Source organism: Amphiprion ocellaris, chromosome 4 (assembly GCF_022539595.1).
Source record: "Amphiprion ocellaris isolate individual 3 ecotype Okinawa chromosome 4, ASM2253959v1, whole genome shotgun sequence".
Taxonomy (NCBI): domain Eukaryota; kingdom Metazoa; phylum Chordata; class Actinopteri; family Pomacentridae; genus Amphiprion; species Amphiprion ocellaris.
In genome coordinates this window covers 16,535,379-16,559,970 of record NC_072769.1, presented here as the reverse complement: position 1 = coordinate 16,559,970, position 24,592 = coordinate 16,535,379, and the positions used below count along the sequence as shown (strand labels likewise).

At 40.3% G+C, this 24,592-nt stretch overlaps 2 protein-coding genes across 9 annotated transcripts in view; one reads left to right on the top strand and one right to left on the bottom strand.

The window, feature by feature from the left end:
- Positions 1–3,419, bottom strand: part of rbm47 (RNA binding motif protein 47) — a 38,050-nt gene extending 34,631 nt beyond the window's left edge. For 2 of the 8 annotated variants that reach the window (XM_023265707.3, XM_023265711.3), the window contains exon 1: positions 1,626–2,327. The gene's annotated coding sequence lies outside the window, so the exon portion shown is untranslated. Of the gene's footprint in view, positions 1–1,625; positions 2,329–2,368; positions 3,181–3,249 lie in introns of those variants that run through there. The other 6 variants (XM_023265708.3, XM_023265709.3, XM_023265703.3 and 3 more) reach the window with 5 other exon arrangements.
- A 10,634-nt stretch (positions 3,420–14,053) lies between these two features.
- Positions 14,054–24,592, top strand: part of LOC111565569 (putative methyltransferase NSUN7) — a 33,878-nt gene continuing 23,339 nt past the window's right edge. The window contains exons 1-7 of the mRNA XM_035946167.2: positions 14,054–14,212; positions 15,241–15,369; positions 15,955–16,137; positions 18,966–19,024; positions 22,924–23,060; positions 23,268–23,420; positions 24,015–24,198. Coding sequence (XP_035802060.2) covers positions 14,173–14,212; positions 15,241–15,369; positions 15,955–16,137; positions 18,966–19,024; positions 22,924–23,060; positions 23,268–23,420; positions 24,015–24,198 — 885 coding nt within the window. The 5' untranslated portion in view covers positions 14,054–14,172. The remainder of the gene's footprint in view (positions 14,213–15,240; positions 15,370–15,954; positions 16,138–18,965; positions 19,025–22,923; positions 23,061–23,267; positions 23,421–24,014; positions 24,199–24,592) is intronic.

The following is a 24,592-nucleotide window of genomic DNA, read 5'->3' as shown; positions in this document are numbered from 1 at the left end:
CACCACAAAACAACTTGCTTAAGTTCAGGGAAAAGTCAGGGTTTGAGTTAAAATACACCTGAACAACTATTAACACCAAAGCTGCTGTTATTTTATAGGCTGAAAAAATGTTGGCATCTCATATATTACAGGCATTTTTTGTGAAAATAATAGATTTTCCCCACATTTTGGTGTGAGACTGAGCTGAGAGCTTCTTAGCAAAGAAATCAGTCGTCTACTGAGATGGAGGACAGTCGCAGCCACATAGTCTTGTTTTCATCACTTCAGAAGACTTTAACGTCACTTACATTCATCTCCTGGAGTCTTACCCTCACTCTGACCATAACCACTACTTGACTAACCATAAACCAAACCTAACCTCAAGCCAAGCCTTCACCTTAACATGTAATGATTCAGTGAAGTAAGGTTGTGACTGTGTGAACAGGTGTATGCATTAAACATGAGCATTATAAGCACCTTCACTGAGGAATGTTTTGCAGTCTTTGATATTCTCATGTGATCATCAGGAAACCGAAAGTTATGGTTCCAGTTATGTTTCTCTCCAATTCCAGCACAACCAGCCTATCAAAGCAATATCTACTCGAACTAACGTCTCTGCAGCTTATTTCATATGCAGTCACTTCGTGAAGTTATATATTCTGATTCCACTCTGTTTTTAAACTTGCATCTTATTTTGTATTTTACTAATTTTGTAAATTGTGTAAGACTGGAAAATACTGCTTCTAAATTTTTGCTTTGTGGGAAAAACCATGTTTAAAGCAACTTTTTATTATAAATAACATTTTTTTTTTAAAGCTTCAACTAGAAATTAAAGATGTAATGTAACCCTTGATGTATTTCATCACATAAAAAACACACAAACATTTTCAAAACACGCAAAATCCACAACATGCAGCTGGAGAAGTGAGATTTTTGTGAATTTGACGTAATAATTACAAATCAGCAAATCATCTGTTCTTGAATCATTCATCTTAAAGTCAACACACACACACACACACACACACACACACACACACACACACACACACACACACACACACACACACTGCTGTCACACGTATCCACTCGCACAACTAAATCTCGTTTGTACAACAACAGGACACTCAAGGCTAACTGGCGCCCTGCTCGACCAGTTTCTGAAACACACACACACACAGATACACACACACACACACACACACACACACACACACACACACACACACAAGATGACGAGACAAGACACCCCCCACAAACACACACACACAGACACACACACACAAATAAACATCCAGCTCTCATCCCATAACCTTGCAGTGAAGGTTAGAGCTGTCAGCTGGGTCAGTCTGAACACTGGACCAGCTGAAGAAATGTCCTTCCAGATACCCACTGTGTGCGACTCTGTGTGTGTGTGTGTGTGTGTGTGTGTGTGCGTGTGTGTGTGTGTGTGTGTGTGTGTGTGTGTGTGTGTGTGTGTGTGTGTGTGTGTGTGTGTGTGCACGCGCCCTCAAACCTCCAGGTGAGAAAACACACCACGTCCCTCAACTACCCTTACAGCAATAACTGTTAAATGTTGAGACTGAAATGAGAGACAGGAGGCAGAATAGGAAGAGAAAGAAGACAAACGATGAGTTCCCAAAGCAAACCTGTGGGACGATGAGACGTGGAGTCACCGTGTCGCTGCTGTCGGTTCTTCTGCCACCATTCAAAAGCAAAGATCCAGCTCGTCACTTTCTCATCTTCCCTTCCTGGTCCTCTCCTCCTTCTCGCTTGTCTGTCAGGTTCTCTCCGGCCACTTGTTCGCTGTCAAGGCGCCTCCTGTCTTCAGTGACAGGTTCCCCCCCCCAAAAGCAACCAAAGCACAAAGAGAAGAGATCTCAGACTCTTGTAACACCAACACACACACACACACTGGGAGAGGACAAGTCAGAGTTTCTCTTCTCCTTCTGATGTTTTTTTTTTTTTTTAAATTCTGACTCAGATCCTCTCTGTTTTGTCCTCTCCTCTGCTCTCAGTCACGACAGCACTTGTAGACGTAACAGCAGGAGACAGGAGGAGAGGGGAGGGAGCGCACAAGGTCTCGAAGTGGAGGAGAGAGCAGGAGGTGACGGAGTTAAGGAAAGAGCCGGAGAGAAAGAGGGAGGGAGGTGGAGAGAGAGAGGGAGGGAGGGATGGAGGGAGGGAGGGAGGGAGGGAGGGTAGTGGTAATTAGTGAGTCTGTACCTGACTCTCACTGACATAAGCCCCACATTCCTCAGAACCGAGAAGGGGGGAGAGAGACGGAGGAGAAGGTGGAAAGAAAAAGAAAAAACTTGTAACACCCTAATCATCCCAGGAAACACATCAGAGAACACCCCAACAGAGACAAAAAAAACCCTGTCTTCCTTACAGCACCCCATAGCGGCAGTTGAGTCAAGGCAGCATGATGTTAAGGTGCTTCTGCTGCTCCAAACTCTCCTCTTCCGTCTCTTTTCATTTCAGAAAAAAAACCTCCGTCTGTCTCTGTCTAGTTCTGTATATGGTGTACACACAAACTGCCTGCTCCTAAAACTCACCAAACCAGAATCTGACTGCCCAAACCCCCAACACACCTCCTCCCTCCTCCTTCCTATCATTCCGGATGGGAAATGCTATCCTCTCGTGGCCCTGTTCAATCTGTGTACGTGTGTGTATGCAAAAAAAAACAACAAAAAAGACCCAAACAGCCCAACTTGAATCATAGCAGCCGGAGCAGCATTCCTCTAAAGGAGTTTCCTGCACACCTAGTCCAAAAAACCTCACCCCCCTCCACGTGATCATCCACCGCTTGCTTATTACCGATGATCGCAAAACCTTTTACTCATTCACAAATACACGCGCCCCTGAGGTCATGATGACACGCTGTCTTTATGCACCGGCGTTCACCCCTTTTGACGTAGGTGCTGCAGATCCCTCTGTAATGACACCCCTCAGTAATAACAACTCGCCCAGTCGCTCTCAGAGTTCTTGTGTTTCACTGTCAGCGTGAGGATGACACAGACGTGGACCGACAGCTTTAATGATAACAGTTTCCCCTCTTCTGCTAGAGATGAACTGAAAGTAAAACTGTCAACCTATCCTCACTCTCCTTCTCCACGCAGCACCTCTTTCCCCACACGCTCCTTTATTCTCTTTCCTTTTCTGACAAACATCCTGCTTGTTTCATCACGCAGCTCCTCAGTCCGGACCTCCAGCGTTCACCCCTAATTCAACATTGTGTAAAGTGTGTGTCTGCCTTGTGTATTTGCTTACCTGAATTCCTTAGAGAGTTCAGCGTGGGCAGGGCCGAGCACTTCCTTCTTCCTGATCTCAGGTGAGCGCGACGTCTTTGTGACAGACAGTTGTCATGGAGACAAAGAGAAAGAAACAAAGAGGGAAAGAGAGAGAGAGAGACTGCGCTGAAGTGAACAGCAACAGCCGCGGTCAGCCAACTGTGGACAGAACAGAGAAGTGAGGAAGCTGGATTTCTGTTTAGAGTAACAACACACACACACACACACACACACACACACACACACGCTAACACACATGCATACATTCAGATAAAGCGTACACACGCACACACACACACACACACACACACACACGCAGTAGGGAACTTGCAAGTGTGTGTGTGTATAGGAAACTGAGATTGAGTCAGACGTGCTCACACAGAGAAATAACGTTTCAACACAGCGGCTGAACTCCGGCAGGGAGGAGGCCGAGCCGTTGGACGTGTTGCTCAATGCATTTGACTTTAATGCTTACTTAACAGATCTCACAGGCCCTGAATAAACCAGGAGCCCAACAATGTTGAGTTGAGTTTCTGTAACTGGAGTGTTGCAGGTGGGCAGTGCAGTGGAGTTCTCAGCTGGTGTTTAGTAATACGCGGAAAAAGTTCCACAGATTTTGTGCAAGTTTTCTGACGTTGTCACTGAGCGGAAGCAGTAAGTCTAAGAAATGTTTGTGTATTCACAGTTGACGGTATTTATACGGAGTTATGCGACGATCGTCATCTGTCTGTCTGTCTGTCTGTCTGTCTGTTAGCAACATTACTCAAAAAGGGAATAACAGATTTGGATGAAATTGTCAGGGAAGGTCAGAAATGACACAAGGACCACCTGATTAGATTATAGCAGTGATGCAGCTTATAGTCTGGATCCATGGATTTGTTAAAGATTTCTGTATCACTGTGAGATAGCAGCACGGCATCACTGTAACTATGACAACAAGTGAACATGACGTCATTTGCCTACTGAAGATCACATAATTGTGATTCTTCTACAAATCGACCACTGTGGACTTATCAGGACTTATCTGCCGGAAATCATACAAGGAACAGTTGATTAAACAGTGGAGGTGTTTCCGAGTCCCATCAGTTCCCACTACATAATTTGGTCATGCGATTCAGTATCCATACATAACGTACACCTGCATTATACACACTTGTGCTTAGTGCAAGGTCATTTTGTCTGTGGGTACATCTATATTAAATGGCCACATTCTATGTCAATAACTAATAAACAAATGCTGTATTTCTACCAAAATATGCTGCATTTCTGACAATGTCAAATGGGGGAATAAACATCCTTGGTGGAGTACTGCGCTCTCTGAGTGCTTTTCTTGTGTTTTGTCTTAGTTTTTTCTGTCACTTTGCTGCTGTGATGTTGTATAAACATAAAAGATGCATACATTTAAAAAATGCGATCTGTCCATCTATCCATCCACTATCTATACACCACTTAATAATCATTAGGGTCACGGGGGGGCTGGAGTCTATCCCAGCTGACTTAAGGTGAAGGCAGGGGACACACTGGACAGGTCACCAGGGCTACATATAGAGACAAACAATCACACTCACATTCACACCCATGTACAATTTAGAATCACCAGTTAACATCAGCATGTTTTTGACTGTGGGAGGAAGCCGGAGTACCTAGCTCCTCATCTTGACAAGCAATTTTGACAATCTAAAAGGCAATTCTCAGTTTTAATTAAGTCTAAACCAGTGTTCAGCTCTTTTGTTATTTTCATGAACTAACACTGAAACAACATAGTGGTGCTCAAACAACAGTTAATCACCAGATGTAAAATATCTTTTGAGTCCCTGAAAACTGTGAACTTTAATAGAGTTCATTAATGGATCAATCAGTGGATGTTCATGTACAGCATAACCACATCCGGTGTTTTTTCTATTTTGTAGCTCATTTACATCACACTCACTCAGTAATGTTGTTGATAGTTGTCCAAAACAAATCACAGCATTTTTGGACTGATGACTGTTTTTATTCTCGCCATATGAAGCTTCTGGTTTTCAATCATTTTATCACAGCATGAACATCCACTTGCAGAGACTTGCTTAACTTCGGGGTTACGTCACATTGAAGATTATGTCTTCTGTTAAACTCGATTATTGTTGCATGTTAATACAGCTCCGGCTTGTTAAAGGCATCTGTGCTACCTACTAAATCACCAATGACAATATAATAACTTTGACATGAGACAAATGGAGGTATCTTACCAGCACAATGCAATACGTGGGATTTGCATAAACCTTGGAAAGGTCTTTAAATACCAGGTGCAGTGGTTCAATAAAAATACTGTAGAGTGATGTCAGGGGTTTGTTGCATGTATTTCAATCTGTAATACTGGTTCATTAGCTAGAATATGTAGGAGAATAAATTACATATTATAGCTGGTTTGGACCACCTTAATCTGAGAATATCTTCTGAAAAAACATCAATAAGCTAACTAGCATTGATTGACTACATGATTTTTTTGTTTATTTTACACTGCATTGTGGGAACATGTCTCAGTTGATTTGATCAGTTTGATAAATAACTTTATTAATATACATACATTTTGGGTCTCTTAGAAGTGTCCTTATTTTTGGAAGAAAAGCATTTTTTTTTCAGTGAAGATAACATTAAATTAATCTGAAATACACTCTAGACATTGTTAATGTGGTAAATGACTATTCTAGCTGGAAACGGTTGATTTTTAATGGAATATCTACATGGGGTCATCTTGTTTTTGGTTGTAAAATTTTCTAATATGGAGGGACGATCACCATTGGTTACAAGACAACTCTATTCAAAGGACATGTCAGGACTGTTCAAAACTTTATGATGTTAGCTTTATGTTTTATTGGTCGGAGGTCACCAATAAAGACACATCGGGAGATAAAAGTGTGAGATTTGTATATTGGATTGACAAATCATTGTTTGGGAAGTCTTATCATTGAAATGAGAATAAAAAACATAAAGTGGCCAGCAAGAGGAAACAACCTTAAATCAATAGAATTAACTCACTACATGTTGGTTGTTGAATTATATTGGAAGTGTAAAAACAAGAAGTTGTATTTTTACAGGTGGTTATGTGTGAGAATATTCCTTTGTCTGTTGCAGTAACTTCCTACAGTCTTCCTTCATAACCTCACATTGACATAAAGACTTCAAAGTCCTGTCCAAAATGTTCAGTCATTCCTTCATTATTTGCAGAAATTATAGACAAAAGTGGCTACAAAAGCTAATAATCATACTTCCAAAATGCTGACCCAGTAATAGTAACAGCACCACACACAGAGTGTGACAGAAATTATAGTCAAATCAACTAAAAACAGCCCAAGTTATAATAAACCTGAGTTATTATTACTATCCTTTAATGACAGGCTTCAAATTTGTAGTTTACACACACACACAGTTGGAGACATGCTGCCTTTTCACAGGGCATAAACAAAAGCAAACTCTCCCCACATTAAGCGGCTCAGACCCTGCCCTCGTTGCCACACAATAGAAAGAGAGACCTGAGACACATGGAGCAGAGATTCCCAGGAAAAACACTCCGCTGATACTCTAATGCTGGACAAAGACCCACAAAGAACTGAGGCAGTGTAGCTATTCACCTGCTACAAGTGGGCCCAATCAAGCGGTCACACACACCGGCAGGAAAACTGAGAAAGGAGGAAAACTCGGATCGTTTTACTATTGTGAGCGGTGCTGAACTGGATCTGTGATGTCAGATTGTACCGAGTGTGTGTGTGTGTGTGTGTGTGTGTGCGCACTGGTTTGACTCATGTTGTGGGGGCATACTTTAGTTAATATACTCACATTATGGGAACCTCGCTTAGTGGGACAAAGTCAACATAACGTAAATTTTGATGTGTTGGTTTTGGCTTGCGGTTGGGTTTAGATTAAGGCAAAGTTTAGGGTGAGAAATAGAGTAAGGTATGTAGTAATTATGGTCAGAGGTAATGTATGTCTCATGGAAACAAATGCAAGTCAAAGTAATGTCCTCACAGGGGTTTGGCATAGTCAGGGTTTCTTTGCCTTAGTTGGCTCAACAAAACCCCAGTCAGACATAAAGAGTGTCATGACTGCTGTTATTAACTGTTAACAGCTTTTCTTCATCAGATCCTGTATGTGCTCCATTAAAGGGGAACATTTGAGCCTAATTCAACTCTTCTTTAGCACAAAATGGACCAATGTTGTGCGGCCTACTTCAGTCCAGAGGTTTCTATAATGGTGAGACATAAGACATATGAACATTTTTTACAGCAATAAGTATTGTTCTTGTAAATTATGCATGATACTAATGCTGGTAGAAAATAATTAATTGCACAAGTAAATGTATTTATTTTACTACTCAGTGCACTCAGGGAGTTCTAACATGACAGTTGCACGTTTGAGTTCTTCTGCTTTAAACTTCATCCATTTAAACATTACACCCAACAAGTGTATGTAGGTCTGACGCAGGATCCATTTAAATCACTTTAGTTTTTAGCCAAATCAAAGTGAAATTAATGTTACTGCTTGAATTTTCTGTGTGATAAACACCAACAGACTGATGCGTTTTCTAATCTGTGTTCTGTTAGCTGCAGTATTAACATAAGTGTGAGAAAAATGGACTAGGCAGCTTTAAAACATTTTCAAGCATTTTCTGCATCAATATTTTATTAATTCCATTTTCATTTTGTTTCCATACATGTCTCCTAGTTGTTCTGTCTAAACACTGCCTGCAGTTCAGCCAAAAAGGCCCAAATATCCGGAGCCCAGAAACTGCTATTTGGATCAGCCCTAAAGTTTTCCAATAGAACAGCACAATAACTGAAGGGTCTTTGGAAAATTAAAAATATGACATGTCGTTTTTACAGGTACTGGTTACGGTAAGCTGAGTTATTTTGGTGACTTTTAAAAATAAATAACATATATTTTGGGGTTGAGAGGGGTAAATAGTCCAGTGGCAGGACGTACACATATAAAGTCAGTAAAACAACACACTCGTGTCCCAGCTCTCCCTTTCACACAAACCTCAATTTGGCTCTGCAACAGCCTCCACTACCGGCAGGACTTCAGCATCCCTCCTTCCACATTTGTGCTTTTTCTGCAGAACAACAACATTGAACGGGTTGTGTAAAAGGGGCTTCTGTATCACTCGCTCATGTTACATAAATAAGATCACTTGCAAATTTGGCTGTGATGTAGTGGGAGGGTGTCTTGTCAAGTTTTGATCTTGTGCTTTACACAAAAGCATTATTATCCACTTTGCAACAAAAGTTAAAGCTCGTGGAGACCTGTGTCGTGTGTGTGTATGTGTGTGTGTGTGTGTGTGTGTGTGTGTGTGTGTGTGTGTGTGTGTGTGTGTGTGTGTGTGAGAGAGAGAGAGAGAGAGAGAGAGAGAGAGAGAGAGAGAGAGAGACATGTGGGTCTAATAGAGTCTAATTTGGTCTTGATGAGTGAGAGAGATCAAACCCAACCTGATGAGCTGCACTAAATCTCTCTAACACACACATACATTCATATATATATAAAATATAGACACATGCAGCTACAATTAATACACTATTTGGCCAAACGTATGTGGAAAACCTTGTCCAGTAGCTCATAGGCCTCAATCAACAGCATAAGTGATCTCAAGGCACTTACATTGGAAGACCTTACAATAGTATGTTATTGTGAAAACCCCAACCAATCCAAAGATTTCCTTTAAGCAAGTGCTTTGGCAATAGTGGGAAGAAAAAAACACCCCTTTAGATAGATAGAAAGAAACCTCCAACCTAGATAGAAACCTCAGACAGTGAGATTCAGGGAGGTCTACCATTTGCTTCGGCTGGTTGGGGTGAGGGTGAAGGGGTCAGAGGAAAAGATAAGAGTCAGAAATTAACCAAACATATAAAGAACAATAAACCTGGATCAGAAACGTGTAGCTCCACAACCAGAAATACCTACAGCGAGGACAATCACAGCCTACTGGAGAGAGAAGACACAAAGTTAGTGACATGTAGTAGTGGGTTAGCAACAGGGTGGTTCAAGGTCACCTGAGACAATCCTGAACTATACATGTTATCAAAAAGAATAGTTTTAGGTCTAATCTTAAGAACAGAGAGGGTGTTTGCCTCCTAAACCCAAACTTAGAGCTGATTCCACAGCAGACAAGACTGAATGCTGAAGAGAGACATTCTATTTTTGGAAACTCTGTGAACCACAAGTAATCCTGCGGTTTAAGAGTACTGTACTGTATTGGGATAAAATGGTGCAATAAGGTCTTTAAGATACAATGGAGCTTCATCATTTAGTGTGTTGTGTGTAAAAAGAGGGATTTTAAAATCTATTCTGGATTTTACAGCGATTCAATGAGAAGAAGCTTTTATGGGAGAAATAGGATCTCTCTTGCCAACCAGCACCTCTAAAGTTCAATTCTACTTTACTCTAGCAGGTTGACTAATTGTTTTGCAAGAAATTATTCATCAGAGTATTTCTTGGGTGGGAGCAGGGATTTCCTGTAGTCTCCTGCTTGTCTGCAGTTTCACATTGGTAGATCTTTTAAGCATTGCTTTTTGTATAGGTAAACAAACAAGACATATCAAGTTATCTGGTGACATTTACAGGAAGTGGGAGGAGGATTTCTGAAATATGTACAGATCCAGGCTAGTTGTTTCCCTCTGTTCTCAGTCTTTATGCTCCGTTAAGCTAACTGCCTCCTGGCTCCAGCTCAATAATGCTCAAACTTCAAAGTGGCACTGGTCTTCTTGGAAACAAAGCTAACAAACTTACAAAGAAAAAGAATATTTTAGATATTGGTCTGCTCACAACTTTGTCAATGAAGCCAGCTTCAACACCTTTGAGATCATCCGAGAAACCGGCCTTTTCGCCTCATTAATGCTCAGAAGAGTGAAGTCTGCTGTAGCAGCACAATATTTGCCCCGGGTTTTAAAAAGTGATATTCAATAATAAAATGTGGATGCAGTTTTCCTGTGTGCGCAGACAAGCCACAGGATATAAAGGCTTGTTTTTTTTGCTGTAGATCAGCTCAAGGTCATTCAACAAGGCCGCACACACAAACACATAAAAGACGAATGTAAATACTGAGTGTGATTGAATAACGTTGGTGTGAGAGGTTTGATGAGGTAAGTGTGTAGGTAAATCAATCAGATAAAGAAGGAAAACAAGAAGAAAGAAACTCCTACCAGCACTGTACACCTTCCTGTAAAGATTAGACCTTTATTGAGAAAATTCCAGGTCGGCTTATGGCCGTACAACCCGCCGTCTCCAACCGGGCCGATTATTGAACTGAATATGGTGTGTACACATGCGCACACACACACACACACACACACAGAGAGAGAGAGAGAGAAACACAAAACATACAGTGCAACTGGAGCCCTGTTGTGAGGCGACATTGATGACGCGTGTTGGTTGGGATAATCTCTCCAGCTGCACTCTCTCCCGTGGAGACGTGAGGCTCGTTTGGCTCCAGAAAGCTCACTGTGGTTTTTCCACACACTGATGAACCTCCTCCTGCTTTTTTTCTGGTAAATTATGTAGCTTACCAAGCATCAGCATTAGTGAACTAAAAAAAAAAAAAAAAAAACATCTGCCATGTGGGATTCTTCACAGTCTGCTCCTAGTGATTCAGATACTAGATTGATCTCTGATTGTGTGATGTATTTGAGTTTAGTCTGCAACCTGTATTTTTATTTTTTGTCTGGCATATAGGCTAATATGAGGCCAGTTCACGCAATTTTTATGACCAGAGGCCAGACAATGGTTTTGAAATGGGTCAGTAACTGCAGTGACACATCTGCACTGAATCTCTGGAATAATCTATATGAAAATGTCTCCCTCTGTTGGTTTGATGTCAACATTACAGTCATGGCAACATAATCAGTTCCATGATTTTTATAAATCTTTTCCACAACGGTTTGGTGTCTTAACAATGTAGGTACACTTGATTTAGTTATTTGTAAAGGTGTGGAGGTAATAAAACTCGAAGGACACCCACTGAGATGAAAATATGCATTACCATTCATGTTTTACATGAAAACTCACACTTTTACTCATGTGCTAACATAATTGCACAAGGGTTTTCTAATCATCAATTAGCCTTTCAACACCATCAGCTAACACAATGTAGAATTATAAGACAGGAGTGATGGTTGCTGGAAATGTTCCTCTGTACCCCTATGGAGATATTCTATTAAAAATCAGACCATAATAAAATTTGCACAGCAATTTTTGCCTTGCTGCATCTTGCACTTTTACATTTATTTCACAAGTCAAATTCAGCAAATAGTTACAATTAACATAAAAATAATTATGGGTACGGTAATTTTAAATACAGTTTTGGAAATAATTAGTAGTATGATCACTTCTTCCTTTGCAGTTGTCTGTGGAGTCATACTGCATTTTTTCTTCTTAAGGTAGTGATGGAAATGGGCTAATTTCAAACAATTTAGTAATGAATCTCTGTGCTGCTAAGATGACTGTTTTCTCTTCATTTTGCAGTTCTTCTTTTATGCATTGTTGAGTGATCATTTAGTTTGGATTATCTGTTGACTTAAATATACAGTGTAGAACTTATGCATAAAATAATGGTGACTCAGAAAATGTTACCACTATGATAACAGTTAAACAAAATGGTCAATGTCGAAGGCCTGTTGTGTCGACTCTGTCAAGGAAAAAAAAACAGGTGATCTAACACGTATTTTCAAAGCTGCAGATTTGTTTGTTAATTGAGAGATATTTTGTACAACTGCAGACATCTTTATTAAGAAATGTTGAATGTATTTTCATCTGTCTAACTAGCTGTCTATCATTTTTTACTTTCTGCGTTTGGCAGGAGTAAAAGGTCAACTAAATTTGAACGTGCTTCGTCATGCAGCGATCAGTTCATATGAAACACTTTGTGTGGGAAAGAATGTGGCAACACGATGACAGCCAGTTTCATTTCATGAAGAAATTCCAGCTCAATGGTTTCCACAATAACATGCGCACAAATTTGTGCGTCTAAGGTGTAATTATTGTGCATGTATTGGCAGGAATTTGGTCCCTCCTGACATGGCAAATAAGCGAAATACTGAAGCCGGTGTTTTTGTAATTATGTATATGTGTATATCTTTGAGTCTGTATGATTTCCATGAGAAACACAAACTTGTGCATCTACACTGCCCGTCCAAAAAAACACACTCTGATATTTCATTGGACAACCTTTAGCTCTGAGTACAACACACATTTGCTGTGGCAACGTTTCAATAAGCTTCTGCAATGTCACAGCATTTATTTCTGTCCAGAGTTGATTGATTTTCTACCAAGATCTTATACTGATGATGGGAGAGTTGGGAGCTGTGCAAAGTCTTCTCCAGAACATCCCAAAGATTCTCAGTGGGACTGAGGTCTGGACTGTGAAAATGACGTCTCATGCTCCCTGATCCACTCATTCACAATGTGAATCCTGACATCATCATCTTGGAACATGTCCATGTCATCAGAGAAGAAAAACTCCATTGATGGAAAGACCTGGTCATTCAGTATATTCAGGTAGTCAGCTGACCTCATTCTTTGGGAACATAATGTTGCTGAACCTGACCAACCTCAGATCATAACCCTAAACCCCCACAGGCTTGTAGGCACTAGACATGATGAGTGCATCACTTCATCCTCTTCTCTTCTTACCCTGATGCACCATCACTTTGGAACAGGATAAATCTGGACTCATCAGACCACATGACCTTCTTCAGTTGTTCCAGACTCCAATCTTTACGCTACCTAGCAAATTTAGCCTCACTGATCAGTGGTTTTCTTAGAGCTCCACAGCTGTTTAGTCCCAATCCTTTGAGTTCCCTTCATATTGTGCGTGCTTAGAAATGTTCTTACTTTCACTATCAAATATAGCATAATATTTGTTCTTTTAAGATGATGGTTCACCACAATCCTTCAGGTTTTAATAATGCGTTGGACGGTTCTTAACCTGATTTTAGTAGTTTCAAAAACCTCCTTAGTTGCTTCCTTTGCTTGATGCAGGCCAATAATTTGAAGCTTTTAAAACAGATTAACATCTTTTCTATGACCACAGGATGTGTCTTCCTACATGGTTGTTTCAGAAATAAGAAGCTCCTCACTGCATCAGCTAGGGTTAAATAAGTTGATGCAGCTGAAACATATCAATCACTGCAGTAATTATCCAATGGAAGGCTCTTACCTATTTGCTTAGTTAAATCCAGGTGGCGACCTTTTTGTTTTTTTGGACAGGTAGCCTATCTTTCTATACTGTAGGTAGTAGCAGCAGTTCTGCACCACAATGGTCAGTAGGGGGCAGCGTCAATCCGATGCAAGCCATGTCTACCTGCTGTCACTCAGGAGGAGATAATATGTGAAAAAAGTTTACAACAGGTCCAACTGGTCAGACATATTTTTGTTTATTTATTTATTTATTATTTAACACATGTTGTTTCTTGTATTTGCTGACACGTTGCCCCACAGCATACACAGACGTACACTCAGAGCACTTCTTTAACTACCTGTTGCAGAGCCTGTAGTCACCTGGTCCTTTTTCTAACTTTATCTTGTGGATTAAGAACTAATAGATTAGTAGCTGTTGAACCCGTCTGTTAAAGTCTTTAAAAGAGGCCTATGAGTGGTCATACAAAATGATAAACTGTCGTCTATTACAGTTACAGTACATTTTACTGTACATCTCTCACACAGGGGTCAGGCCTCCTTCATTATCATATTGTTGCCATGGTATTTCAAACTCGGGACTCCTGAACTAAGCCATGCATGACAAAGAGGTGATGAAAGCTGTGAAGTGCTCCAGTTCATTGGGATAGTGTTTGATAGCCAGAGCAGATTACAGAGGAGGAAACACCAGTTTGTGGTCCACAGAACTGATTCTGGACACTTGCTGCGTTTCTTTGACAAGATGAGCGTTGCATCCGTGAGCAGGCTTCTGAATGACAACGGTAAGACCTGCTATGCAATTTTAAACAGCCCATCATTGCGTATGCAGATTACACTAAGCTGCTGTAGCCTTTTCTTCCAGCGCTGCTCCCCTTAAGTGGACTGAGAGTTTTCTTCTGGAGTGTGAGGAAACTGCCTGACACTCATTAAATCACTGCTGTTTGATATTCATTAATTTATTCCATTTGCTCTGACATGGCCTTATTGGACACGTTGCACATTTTTGGTCAGTTCCAACTTTGTGCTTAAATATTGACGAGGCCTGTAAAAGCCGATTACGCTCCGTCTGTGTTTCTTTCTGCTAATCCAGTTTAATTAGAGGCTAGCGGTCCCGGCACTTTTGGGTGTTAAGCTTCAAGTCAAGTGATGTCACCAAACATCACTGGTTCAAACTACGTCCCGCAAACTGGAAAACCCTATGTATATGTGTGCGTGTGTACATGTATTTAATTAAAATCCCTGTCATTTAAACCATTAAATTGTGGAGTGAACACTGAGGTTAAGGTCAGGGTTAGGGTTAGCTGTTGTTATGGTTCAGGAAAATGAATGCAGCTCGATATGGTGTCCCCTGAAACCATGGAAACACAACTGTGTGCATGTGTGTGAGAGATGAGTTAAGCAGGCCAGTCAGAGGTGGACCTTTGTCTGGGGTCGGACAGCAGCCCATTATTTATTCATGCTGATGTATCTGAACGGCCACCTAATTGCACCAGGAGGAGCCCAATTACGCACTGCAGCAGTGTCTCACATTCACAGAAAGTGGACGGCGGCTCATATGTCAGCTATGACTGATGCTGTGCGTCTTATTTACATTTGCAGAGCTCGGGTTCGGCTCTGTAAACACACAGTGTTTAGATGCTCAGTGGATGAACAGATGCTGGCAAAGAGAAAAAAAATTTGTTTGTGGAAGTTCTTGACAAGTGTTTAGTTTTGTTGCTGTGATCATGGCAGATGAAGGTAAGAGCTTTATGCTGCTGTTTCTGGTTCATTTGTGTATTGTGAGCAAGGAGCACACACTGTTCTGTTGCAGTGGGCTGCAGTGAGGATGTGAAGACCAACTCTGTGACGGAGGTGGAGATCATCTCTAATCAGACCAACAAGCAGCTCCTCGCCTCGCTTCTTCCTCTTCCTCGTCTTCAATCGTCTTCTCTTCCCGCAGGTGAGATCCAATCCTCAATCTCAACTCAATCATATTTTAAAAAAGAACATTCAGTCTTATCTCAAAGTACAATAAAGGACACTTGATATTCTCTCATTCATCAAGAGAAGTGCGTCTGATTTCGGTCCAGTCAAATGAAAAGCAGCAGTTTAACAAAGTCTGAGTGCTTTTATAGTGAATGGAAAGGCTCTCATACATACACAAGTGTGGCCTCAGGTTGCAGTCACCTAGTTGAGCTGCATGCATCAGATGAAGCAGAGAGAAAACAACAAAGCAAACTGAAACTTTATCCTAAAGTTAGACTTTCAGTCCTTCAGGGATGAACCCTTTTTCACAGCAGACATTTTGACATATCAATGTCAGGAAAACACTCGTGTAAATAATTAAATTAAGGATTAATCTCTAAACCTTTTGGAACGAGGGCCCACAGTGCAGTATCGATAGACAGTATCACTTGTCTAGGCATGTACTGTAACTTATACATTCTCTTACATGTTCCTCTGTTGCATTACAGTTTGTTCTATCTACTCTGGTATTTCCATGAACTTTGCACCATTTCATCCCTCCTCTTTTCTTCTTCTTCAGCCTTTCCTCCATCTGATCAGGTCTACCTGCAGGCAGCAGCAGTTTTCCAACAGCTGCACACAGAGAAGCCAGTCACGCATCAAGGTCTGCATTACGGAAAAAAGACGGACACGCCGCCACCCGAGAGTGGAGGCAAACCTGCACAGAAACAGGCCTACCAGCTCGCCTTCAACACACTCAAATGTACGACTACTGCGTGTGTGTGTGTGTGTGTGAACAATTTAGGATAATATTAGCATCCTTTAACCAAATTTAGTTTTATGATTTTAGCTGAACTGCATATCCTGCCTGGACGGAGCGCTGATGGTTAAGCATAAAGTCAGGGAGAAATTAATTTGATCTACTCTGCTGCCACCTCTGCAGGATCCAACTGTTATAGGGCAGCCTTATCTCTATAATGAATAGCAGTGGAGCTGCAGCATATGTCAACTCCTATATTCAGTTTTTGAACAGCACCTTCAACTGCAGAGAGTAGATTAAATAATATACAGTCGTACATTTCATTTCTCCATGTGACTGCAAATTACTTGAGCTGGAGGTGGAGCAGATGTCTGTTTGGGAGGTGATAAGGTGGTGCATGCCAGAGACACACACACACAAACACACTGTTAAATAAAACCTACGCGTAAACACTCATGCATAGTTTTACATGTAGTATTTGAACTCACATGTAGGTGGCAGCATAAGGTTTATCCAGATTACACAAAAGAGAACGTTCTCTCACACACCTCCAACAATCAGGTGATGCATCTAGTTTTGATTGTACTTGTCAAGTTTTTTGAGAAATTCATTTTTAAGACGTCTCAGTAAAATGGATGTGACTAGTATTTCTTCTGCAGAGCTCAAAGCAACAAAAAATGACTTTTAAAGCTTCAGTAGTATTTTCACATCAGCAATGTGTCAAATGATGCATAAAACTGGAGCGCATTCAGCAGAAGCCACAAAGAATTATCAACAAACTCAGTGATTCCTTTAAGATCAGTGAAGCATTCAATGTCTTTCAGCTCAAAGTTTTGGTTTTCTGGTCCGGATCTTTACTGTTTTGGCTCATTCTCACATTTCGGTGTTATTATGCTGCCAAGGAACGTGGTGGAGTTATGTGGCGATTGGCGTACGTTTGTCCTTCCGTCTGTCTGTCTGTCTGTCTGTGTGCAACATGACTCAAAAATGGACTAACGGATTTGGAGGAAATTTTCAGAGAAAGTCTGAAATGACACAAGGACCAACTGATTAGATTTTAGCAGTAATGTGGCTTATAGTCCGGATGAACGGATTTGTGAAAGATTTCTGTATCATTGCCAGATGGCGACACAGCGTCACTGTAACTATGACAACAAGTGAAGACTACGTCAGCTGCCTGCTGACGATCACATGATTGCGATCCTACTGACAAATCGACCGCTGCGGACTTATTGGGACTTATCTGTCGGAAATCATACAATGACTGAGCAGCCTTGGCGGCGTATTGCACTCTCTGAGTGCTTTTCTTGTTTCTGTCTGTAACAGGCAGTTGTATGCTTCTGGCTGAGCATCAATCAGCAGAAAAGCACAGTTACCAATCAGCTAATTAGCATAGCAGTGCATTTTTACAGAAGTTGGTGGAGAACAAAGATGGTTTCTAAGGAGGTGAAGTTTGGACTTTGTTTAAAAAAGCAACTTTCTTTTCTAACAATTCAGTTTGATTATTTCTTATTAAAAGATACACATCAGTCCATCCATTGTCTATACACGGCTTAATCCTTATTAGGGTTGCGGGGTGCTGGAGCCGATCCCAGCTGACTTTGGGGGAAGGCAGAGGACACCCTGGACATAGAGACAAACAAGAACACTCACCTATGGGCAATTTAGAACTACCAGTTAACCTCAGCATGTTTTTGGACTGTGGGAGGAAGCCAGAGAACCCGGAGAAAACCCACGCATGCACAGGGAGAACATGCAAACTCCATGCAGAAAGATCCCAGGTCCAGGCTGGGATGCGAACCAGGGATCTTCTAGCTGCAAGGCAACAGTGCTAACCACCAAGCAGCCCCTTTTTTTTGCACATTATGTCTACAAGAGGGAAAACCAAAACAACAAGATGGAAAACTACCTGCATGGATGCATATATTTCAACACAAACATCTCTTTTGAAAGATTTACATACACAACAAACATTTACTGCTCTTAACAAGCTGTGCTGTGATAAATATGGAACAGCAATTATCTTTTCCTGGGCATGAAAGGACAAATAATAATTACAGCGTTGGGCACCTGCAATACATGAAGCTTCTTTAAAAGCAGGTTCCACAATTTTGCTGTCGACTGTCCAAAATTTGTGAATGTGTTTTTTTCAGACCGCTCAGAGTCCAGATCCCGCTCTCTGAGGCAGAGCTGGGTCACGAACTCTGCAATCATTTCCACATGGTTGTTGTTGAATCGTTCACTCGTTTCAGCTTCAGCTGCGTTTCATTTTCAATCGATAAAACTGATGTTGTGTGACTCCTGTCTGTCATGCAGTTCATTCTGTGAGCTGTGAGAGAGACAGTCATGATAGCTTGTGTTTTTTAAGTTTTTCACATCTCATGAGTCATTTTTGTTAATTTGATTAAACAACAAAAAGTAGAGCATTCGCTGACGGCCCTTACAAGCCATAGCAACTTTCTAATATCATGTCGGTGCAAATAATGAATGTTGCTTTCAAAAATTCATCAGCAACATCTCTTTCTAGAAACTAAGTCCTTGTTTCTCTGAATAATTTAAAAAGTAACACTTGCTTTGAAGAAATGATGCACAATTTTTATGCAAGTTTTTTACTGCTGCCAGGACATCCCAATTACCCTGCTTCTACTGGAGACAGAAATCTAGAAGATAGCAAATATAGCCAACAACTATGTGCATTTGTAAAAACTCCAATATGTAAGCCAGTCAACAGGATGAAAATGAATCTCTCATCAGTGTTTGTGTGTCTTTTGTGAACTCAGCTGATGTTTTGTTGTCTTCTCTGTTCATTAACAACACTATTTTCCTCATAGATCAAGATTTACTTGAGGACATGATCACTGACAGCTGCTTCCACACGTCTCAGCAGATTGTGAGTCTCATCAGATTTGACATTTTGAGTGTTCACAAGCCCAAATCGGAAACTGTCTGGGAGATATCTGTCTTCAAAAGCAATATCTGTCTTCAAAAGCAGTATTTGTGTTCTCTCGCGCCATATGAGCGTGCTCCATCAGAAAGTGGTGAAACGTTGGCGAGGCAGACAGCGATGCAGTAAAAGGCCATTTGTATTCAGATCTCTGCATAGTCTGACTGGTTATAGGTGGCAAGTGATGCATACAGGAGAGAGGCAGACAGGCTCTCCAACTGGGAGACTGTAAATTACACTATAAAACACTGTGCAATTATACATACATGGATAGAGACACACTTAACTCGTGTGTGTCGGTGTGTGTGTGTGTGTGTGTGTGTGTGTGTGTGTGTAAGTGATGACTTTATGAGGGATGGGTGAAACACAGAAAATAGGCTGAGAGGTCGTTAGTCTGCAAGTGTGACTATAAAACCCACCACACAGCTCTTTATGATTCAACACACACCTTTACTTCTTTACTGCAACAGACATTTTCTACCTCCTGCACACACACATCCTGACAAAAGGAGCTGAGAGCGAGAAGAGTCACGAACAAAACAAAAGCAAGTGGATGGAAAGATCTACTCATCATCTTAGTTTTTCTCTTAAGTGGTTACAAACAATGTACTTATACAAAGAACCAAACACAGAAAACGATTAACTTGTAATAATGAACCGAATCACTAAAATCTATGGTTCCCTCCAGCTTTAATGAGGATTTTAGTGTATTTTCCATCCACTGATTTGGTTTGAAACTTTATAGCTTTATTTCACACAGTGTTTGGATCACAGAAGAGTCAGGGGAGGCCTAGCTCCCCCAAAGACAACACTGTTTTGATTTGAAGGGAAAAAACAGACAAATAAATATCAACTTTTCTTATGCTGCAATGAAAAGATAAGAAAAATCAAATCAAAACCATTTTCATTCACCCTGCCCTGGTTGGTGTATAATAATAATAATAATAATAATAATAATAATAATAATAATAATAATAATAATAATAATAATAACAACAACAACAACAACAACAACAACAACAACAACAACAATAATAATAATAATAATAATAAAAATGGGCCAAGAGAGGATGAGGAGGTAGACACAAAGAGACACACTGCAGACTCAGATGACTTAGGCTGCAAGTACGTTTTACTGCTGTCAGGACGACAGAGCAGCAGTACATGCAAGCAATGCCAGCATCAGTTCTTTTATTTTTATTTAGCATGTAATTAACCAGGTTAGTCCCATTGAGATCAGAGACCTCCCATACAAGGGAGAGCTGGCCAAGAGGGCAGCAGCATTGTTACATTAAAAACAGTAAACAACAGATAAAATTAACAACATTAAAACTTGCTCACACATAACACTTGCACACAGACAAATTAAGCTGTAATGATTTCACCAGAACTTTAAACTGATGCAGTGTAACATTTATTTCAAGCATCAGGTGCAGAAAACCTAAAGGCTGTCTTGCCCAGTTCAGATCATACTATGGGGACGACAAATTGCAGAGTATCCATAGATTAGAAATTGCAATTTCCATGTTTCCTTGTTAAAAGACAAGACAAATATGGAGGAGTTCTGAGGATTCTCTCTAATCTTTGGGTATACACTGCCTGTCCAAAAAAAAAGTTGCCACCTGGATTTAACTAAGCAAATAGGTAAGAGCCTTCCATTGCATAATTAGTGCAGTGATGAATATGTTTCAGCTGTCAACAACTTATTTAACTCTAGCCGATGCCATGTTAGAAGACATATCCTGTGGTCATAGAAAAGATGTTAATCTGTCTCAGAAGGGTCAAATTATTGGGCTGCATCAAGCAAAGAAAACAACTAAGGAGATTTCTGAAACTACTAAAATCAGGTTAAGAATATATACTGAATGACCAGGTCTTTCCATCAATGGAGTTTTTCTTCTCTGATGACATGGACATGTTCCAAGATGACGATGCCAGGATTCATGGGCTCACATTGTGAATGAGTGGTTCAGGGAGCATGAGACGTCATTTTCACACATGGATTGTCCTCCACAGAGTCCAGACCTCAGTCCCACTGAGAATCTTTGGGATGTTCTGGAGAAGACTTTGCACAATAGTCTGACTCTTCCATCATCAATGTAAGATCTTGGCTGAAAATTAATGCAACTCTGGACAGAAATAAATGCTGTGACTTTGCAGAAGCTTATTGAAATGATGCCACGTCGGATGTGTGTTCTCAGAGCTAAAGGCGGTCCAATGAAATATTAGAGTATGCAACTTTTTTTGGACAGGCAGTGTATATTATAGTTGGGAGAGGGGTCAGATTTAGATTACAGACAACGCATCTGCTTAGTCACGTCAGAATAGAAATCTTGACCAGAGCAGATAGACCTGACATATGTTCCTCTTACAGCGCCTGCCTGTTGGAAGATAATTTTGGATCTAACAGTTGCAGCTAACAGTTGCAAGGAAATACCTTAGAAAGGGGCAAGAGTAATTTTTCCTTCACAACCTGTATTATGATTGATGTTGACATGTGCAGAGTGTCCATTGTTTATCATAGTTCACAGACAGCTGTTATTTGTTATTGTATGTGGATTTGGTGTCATATTATCCACACTGGTAGTGCTGGCAATACTGGAGCACACCTCCTCTGATTTTCAGTTCCAACATCATTTCTGTTGTGCATTAAGCAGAGTATTTTAGTCTTTTCATCAGCATGCAGTAAAGACTTTATATTCATTCCCAGTCACAGACATTTTTGAAGCACGTTTTGCCTTTAGGTCAGTCACAAAAACAACATTTCAGAACAGAGCGAATGTAGCAGCTGTTCTGCTCAGTGACAAATTATTTCTAAAGAACAACCAGGAATGAAAGAAAAAGGAAAGAGTTATTTTTTCGGCAGATGGGACGAAAATAAATAAATAAATAAATAGGCAAAATGCTGGAAAATAATGGAAAATAACCATCTCATAAAAATACAGCAATTCTACAGTTGAATTGAAATACAGTTTCTGGCTGTAATTTTTTAGAATATTGAATGTATGTTCAAGAATCTGCTGTTACTGTTGATCATATTAAGTGTAATATGAGTTTTTACATTTAGTTTTGCATTAAAATCTTGGAATTCTAGCATATCTTCAATGTTTAAAAAGTGTTTTTATGTTCAAACTTAATGGATTTGTCTGAGAAGTTGTCGAACGATGTATGTTGTCAAATTAGGCATGAATTTGTTAACTTTATACAAACACCAGAAACCATTAACTACCACAGAAGTCTCTGTCATGGTGGCCCATTTCTAGCTAAACATCCATATAAGCTCTCGACCCCATATAAACCCCTTCACCCATTAGTGAAAAACTCATTGCACAAGATATCTGTCATTTAACAAACAAATCAATGTCAAATTACAGTGCCGTTACTTATGTTTCTGTTAACTGCCAATTGTATCTAGTTTTACCAAAAATATTTACACTATTAGACTTGAATTTACCAGTTTAATCTATTAATTAAAAAGAAAATGTTGTTTCACCTCTGAACATTAACAAAATTCTGTTTATGAGCCACAGTTGCTTTAGACCCCTTCACCTTTTTCATACTTGCAGTTATAAATTTCATTTTAAAAGGATAAAACTGATCAAAATCTGTTTTTTTAACAAACTTGCAAAAATCACGATAAACATTTTTTCATTTTTGTTATTGTGGATTTTGACAGTAAACTATTGTGTTTTTCTTTTTTTAATGACAGTGTATTCTTTTACAATTTAGTCTAAACCATAGTAAAGTGTGAACAAAGTGGACAACTCTCTGCCGTATCTTGCTGTTTTCATACTTCCCCCTCATAACATGAATTTATTAATAATGAACCTGACCTTGTTTTACAGTCCAGCGACTTGTTGCCGTTGGCGATGGTGATGCTATTTGACTTCCAGAACAGACGGTTTCTGCTGTGTGAACGATCAACAAAAGAAGGGCAGGAGGCTATTCAGGAAGTCAGAGACCTGGAGAAAAGTCTGCAGAGGTTGTGTTACTGCAAATGTTAACATTATTTATTGTTTATTTAATGCTTCTATGAACATGTTTAAGTCTAGATACTAGCAGCTTTCTCAAATCAGATAGAATTACTGTAAATCTGGTAGCTTAAAGTGAAATTAAAACACATTAAAAAAGGAACTGAAGTATACTGATGATGGAGATGGCTGTGATGTGGTGTTTGTGTTGATGACAGGTGTAAGACCAAGCTGGCTGCCTCTCTGGCTCGCTACAGAGTGAAGCAGAGTCTACAGAGTGTTTCCCGTTTTCTGTCGGATTCTGTCAGAACCAAACATCACAGAGCAAAGAATCTGCCACTTTACGCATGGATCAACACTCTGCAGACCAGGTAAAGATGCTTCAAAAATGTATTCTGCATTTATCTTCTCTTTTCCTTCTGTTTAGCTGATATTAAAATGAGAAATGCAGTGAAAATGATGCTGCCTGAAGACGTGTAACATGCTGGAAACACCACAAAGTAGCTTCCAGTCTCATTCTTTTTGTGTTTTTCATGCTATTTATTGGCCTGTATTTCAATTGTCTTGGTTTTGTCTATGTTTCTATTTTGAGGTGAACTCAGGAACCCAACTAAACCCTGTTTTGAGCACATTCTGTCTGTGTAAAGAAGAGCGTTAAAGGTTAACAGAGTGGCATTTTGTAAACTGAGTGGCACACTGTGAGTTTAAAGAGACAGGTTCTTGTTCAGGAGGGGGTCACAGAGCGAGTTTAATGGTCAGTGAAGTTCATTGGGGCGTATATGAAACAGGAAGGTTCTGCACTCTGACAGCTCGGGGGTAAAAAGTGCTGCTGTGGTGGTCGCTGCGAAGCTGAAACCAGAGCACACTGATGTAAAATGTCTTAGTCTGATGCATCTGTATTACACTGTTTTTAGTGAATATCCTGCATTAGAGGAGGACCCAGTGATGACATGTTTTCTCTGTAGTCTTGAGGAGGTGTGTGAAGCCTTACAGAGCTCTGGCTTGTGTGAAGTGAAGAACACGACTGATCTGAAGGAGTCGACATTCTGCAGGGATCCCCTCTGTCCAGACACACTCGTCTTCTCCCATCGTCTTCGGTCTCGGCTCCAGAACAGCGGCCTCAGCAGCACACACATACTAAACATACAGGTAGAAATCTGTGTGTGGAGTCCAGGAAACATGCTTTCAGATTCAATTTCAGCAGACAGGGACAAAGACTACTAGAAAGACTGCTTCAGTTTAATTGTTTTAGAGCGGAAGTTCTGTCACTTTTCTCATTCTTTTCTTATGCAGTAGTGTGAGAACTTGTTTACTGATGTTCTGGAGTCATGGTAAAAGTCAAAGGTGAGAGTTTAAAAGGGATATAAAGAGATGAACGTTGCTGGATATGATTGGAATGACTTTAAAAGGCTGAAGGGAGAGAGTTCAAATTAAAGTGCACCAACAATGCAAATGCAGATTAAGTCTCATTATCTTTGCTGGTTCAACCTTTCATGACAAACAGCTGCGACTTTCCAGATTCATGGAGCAGCAACAACATTGG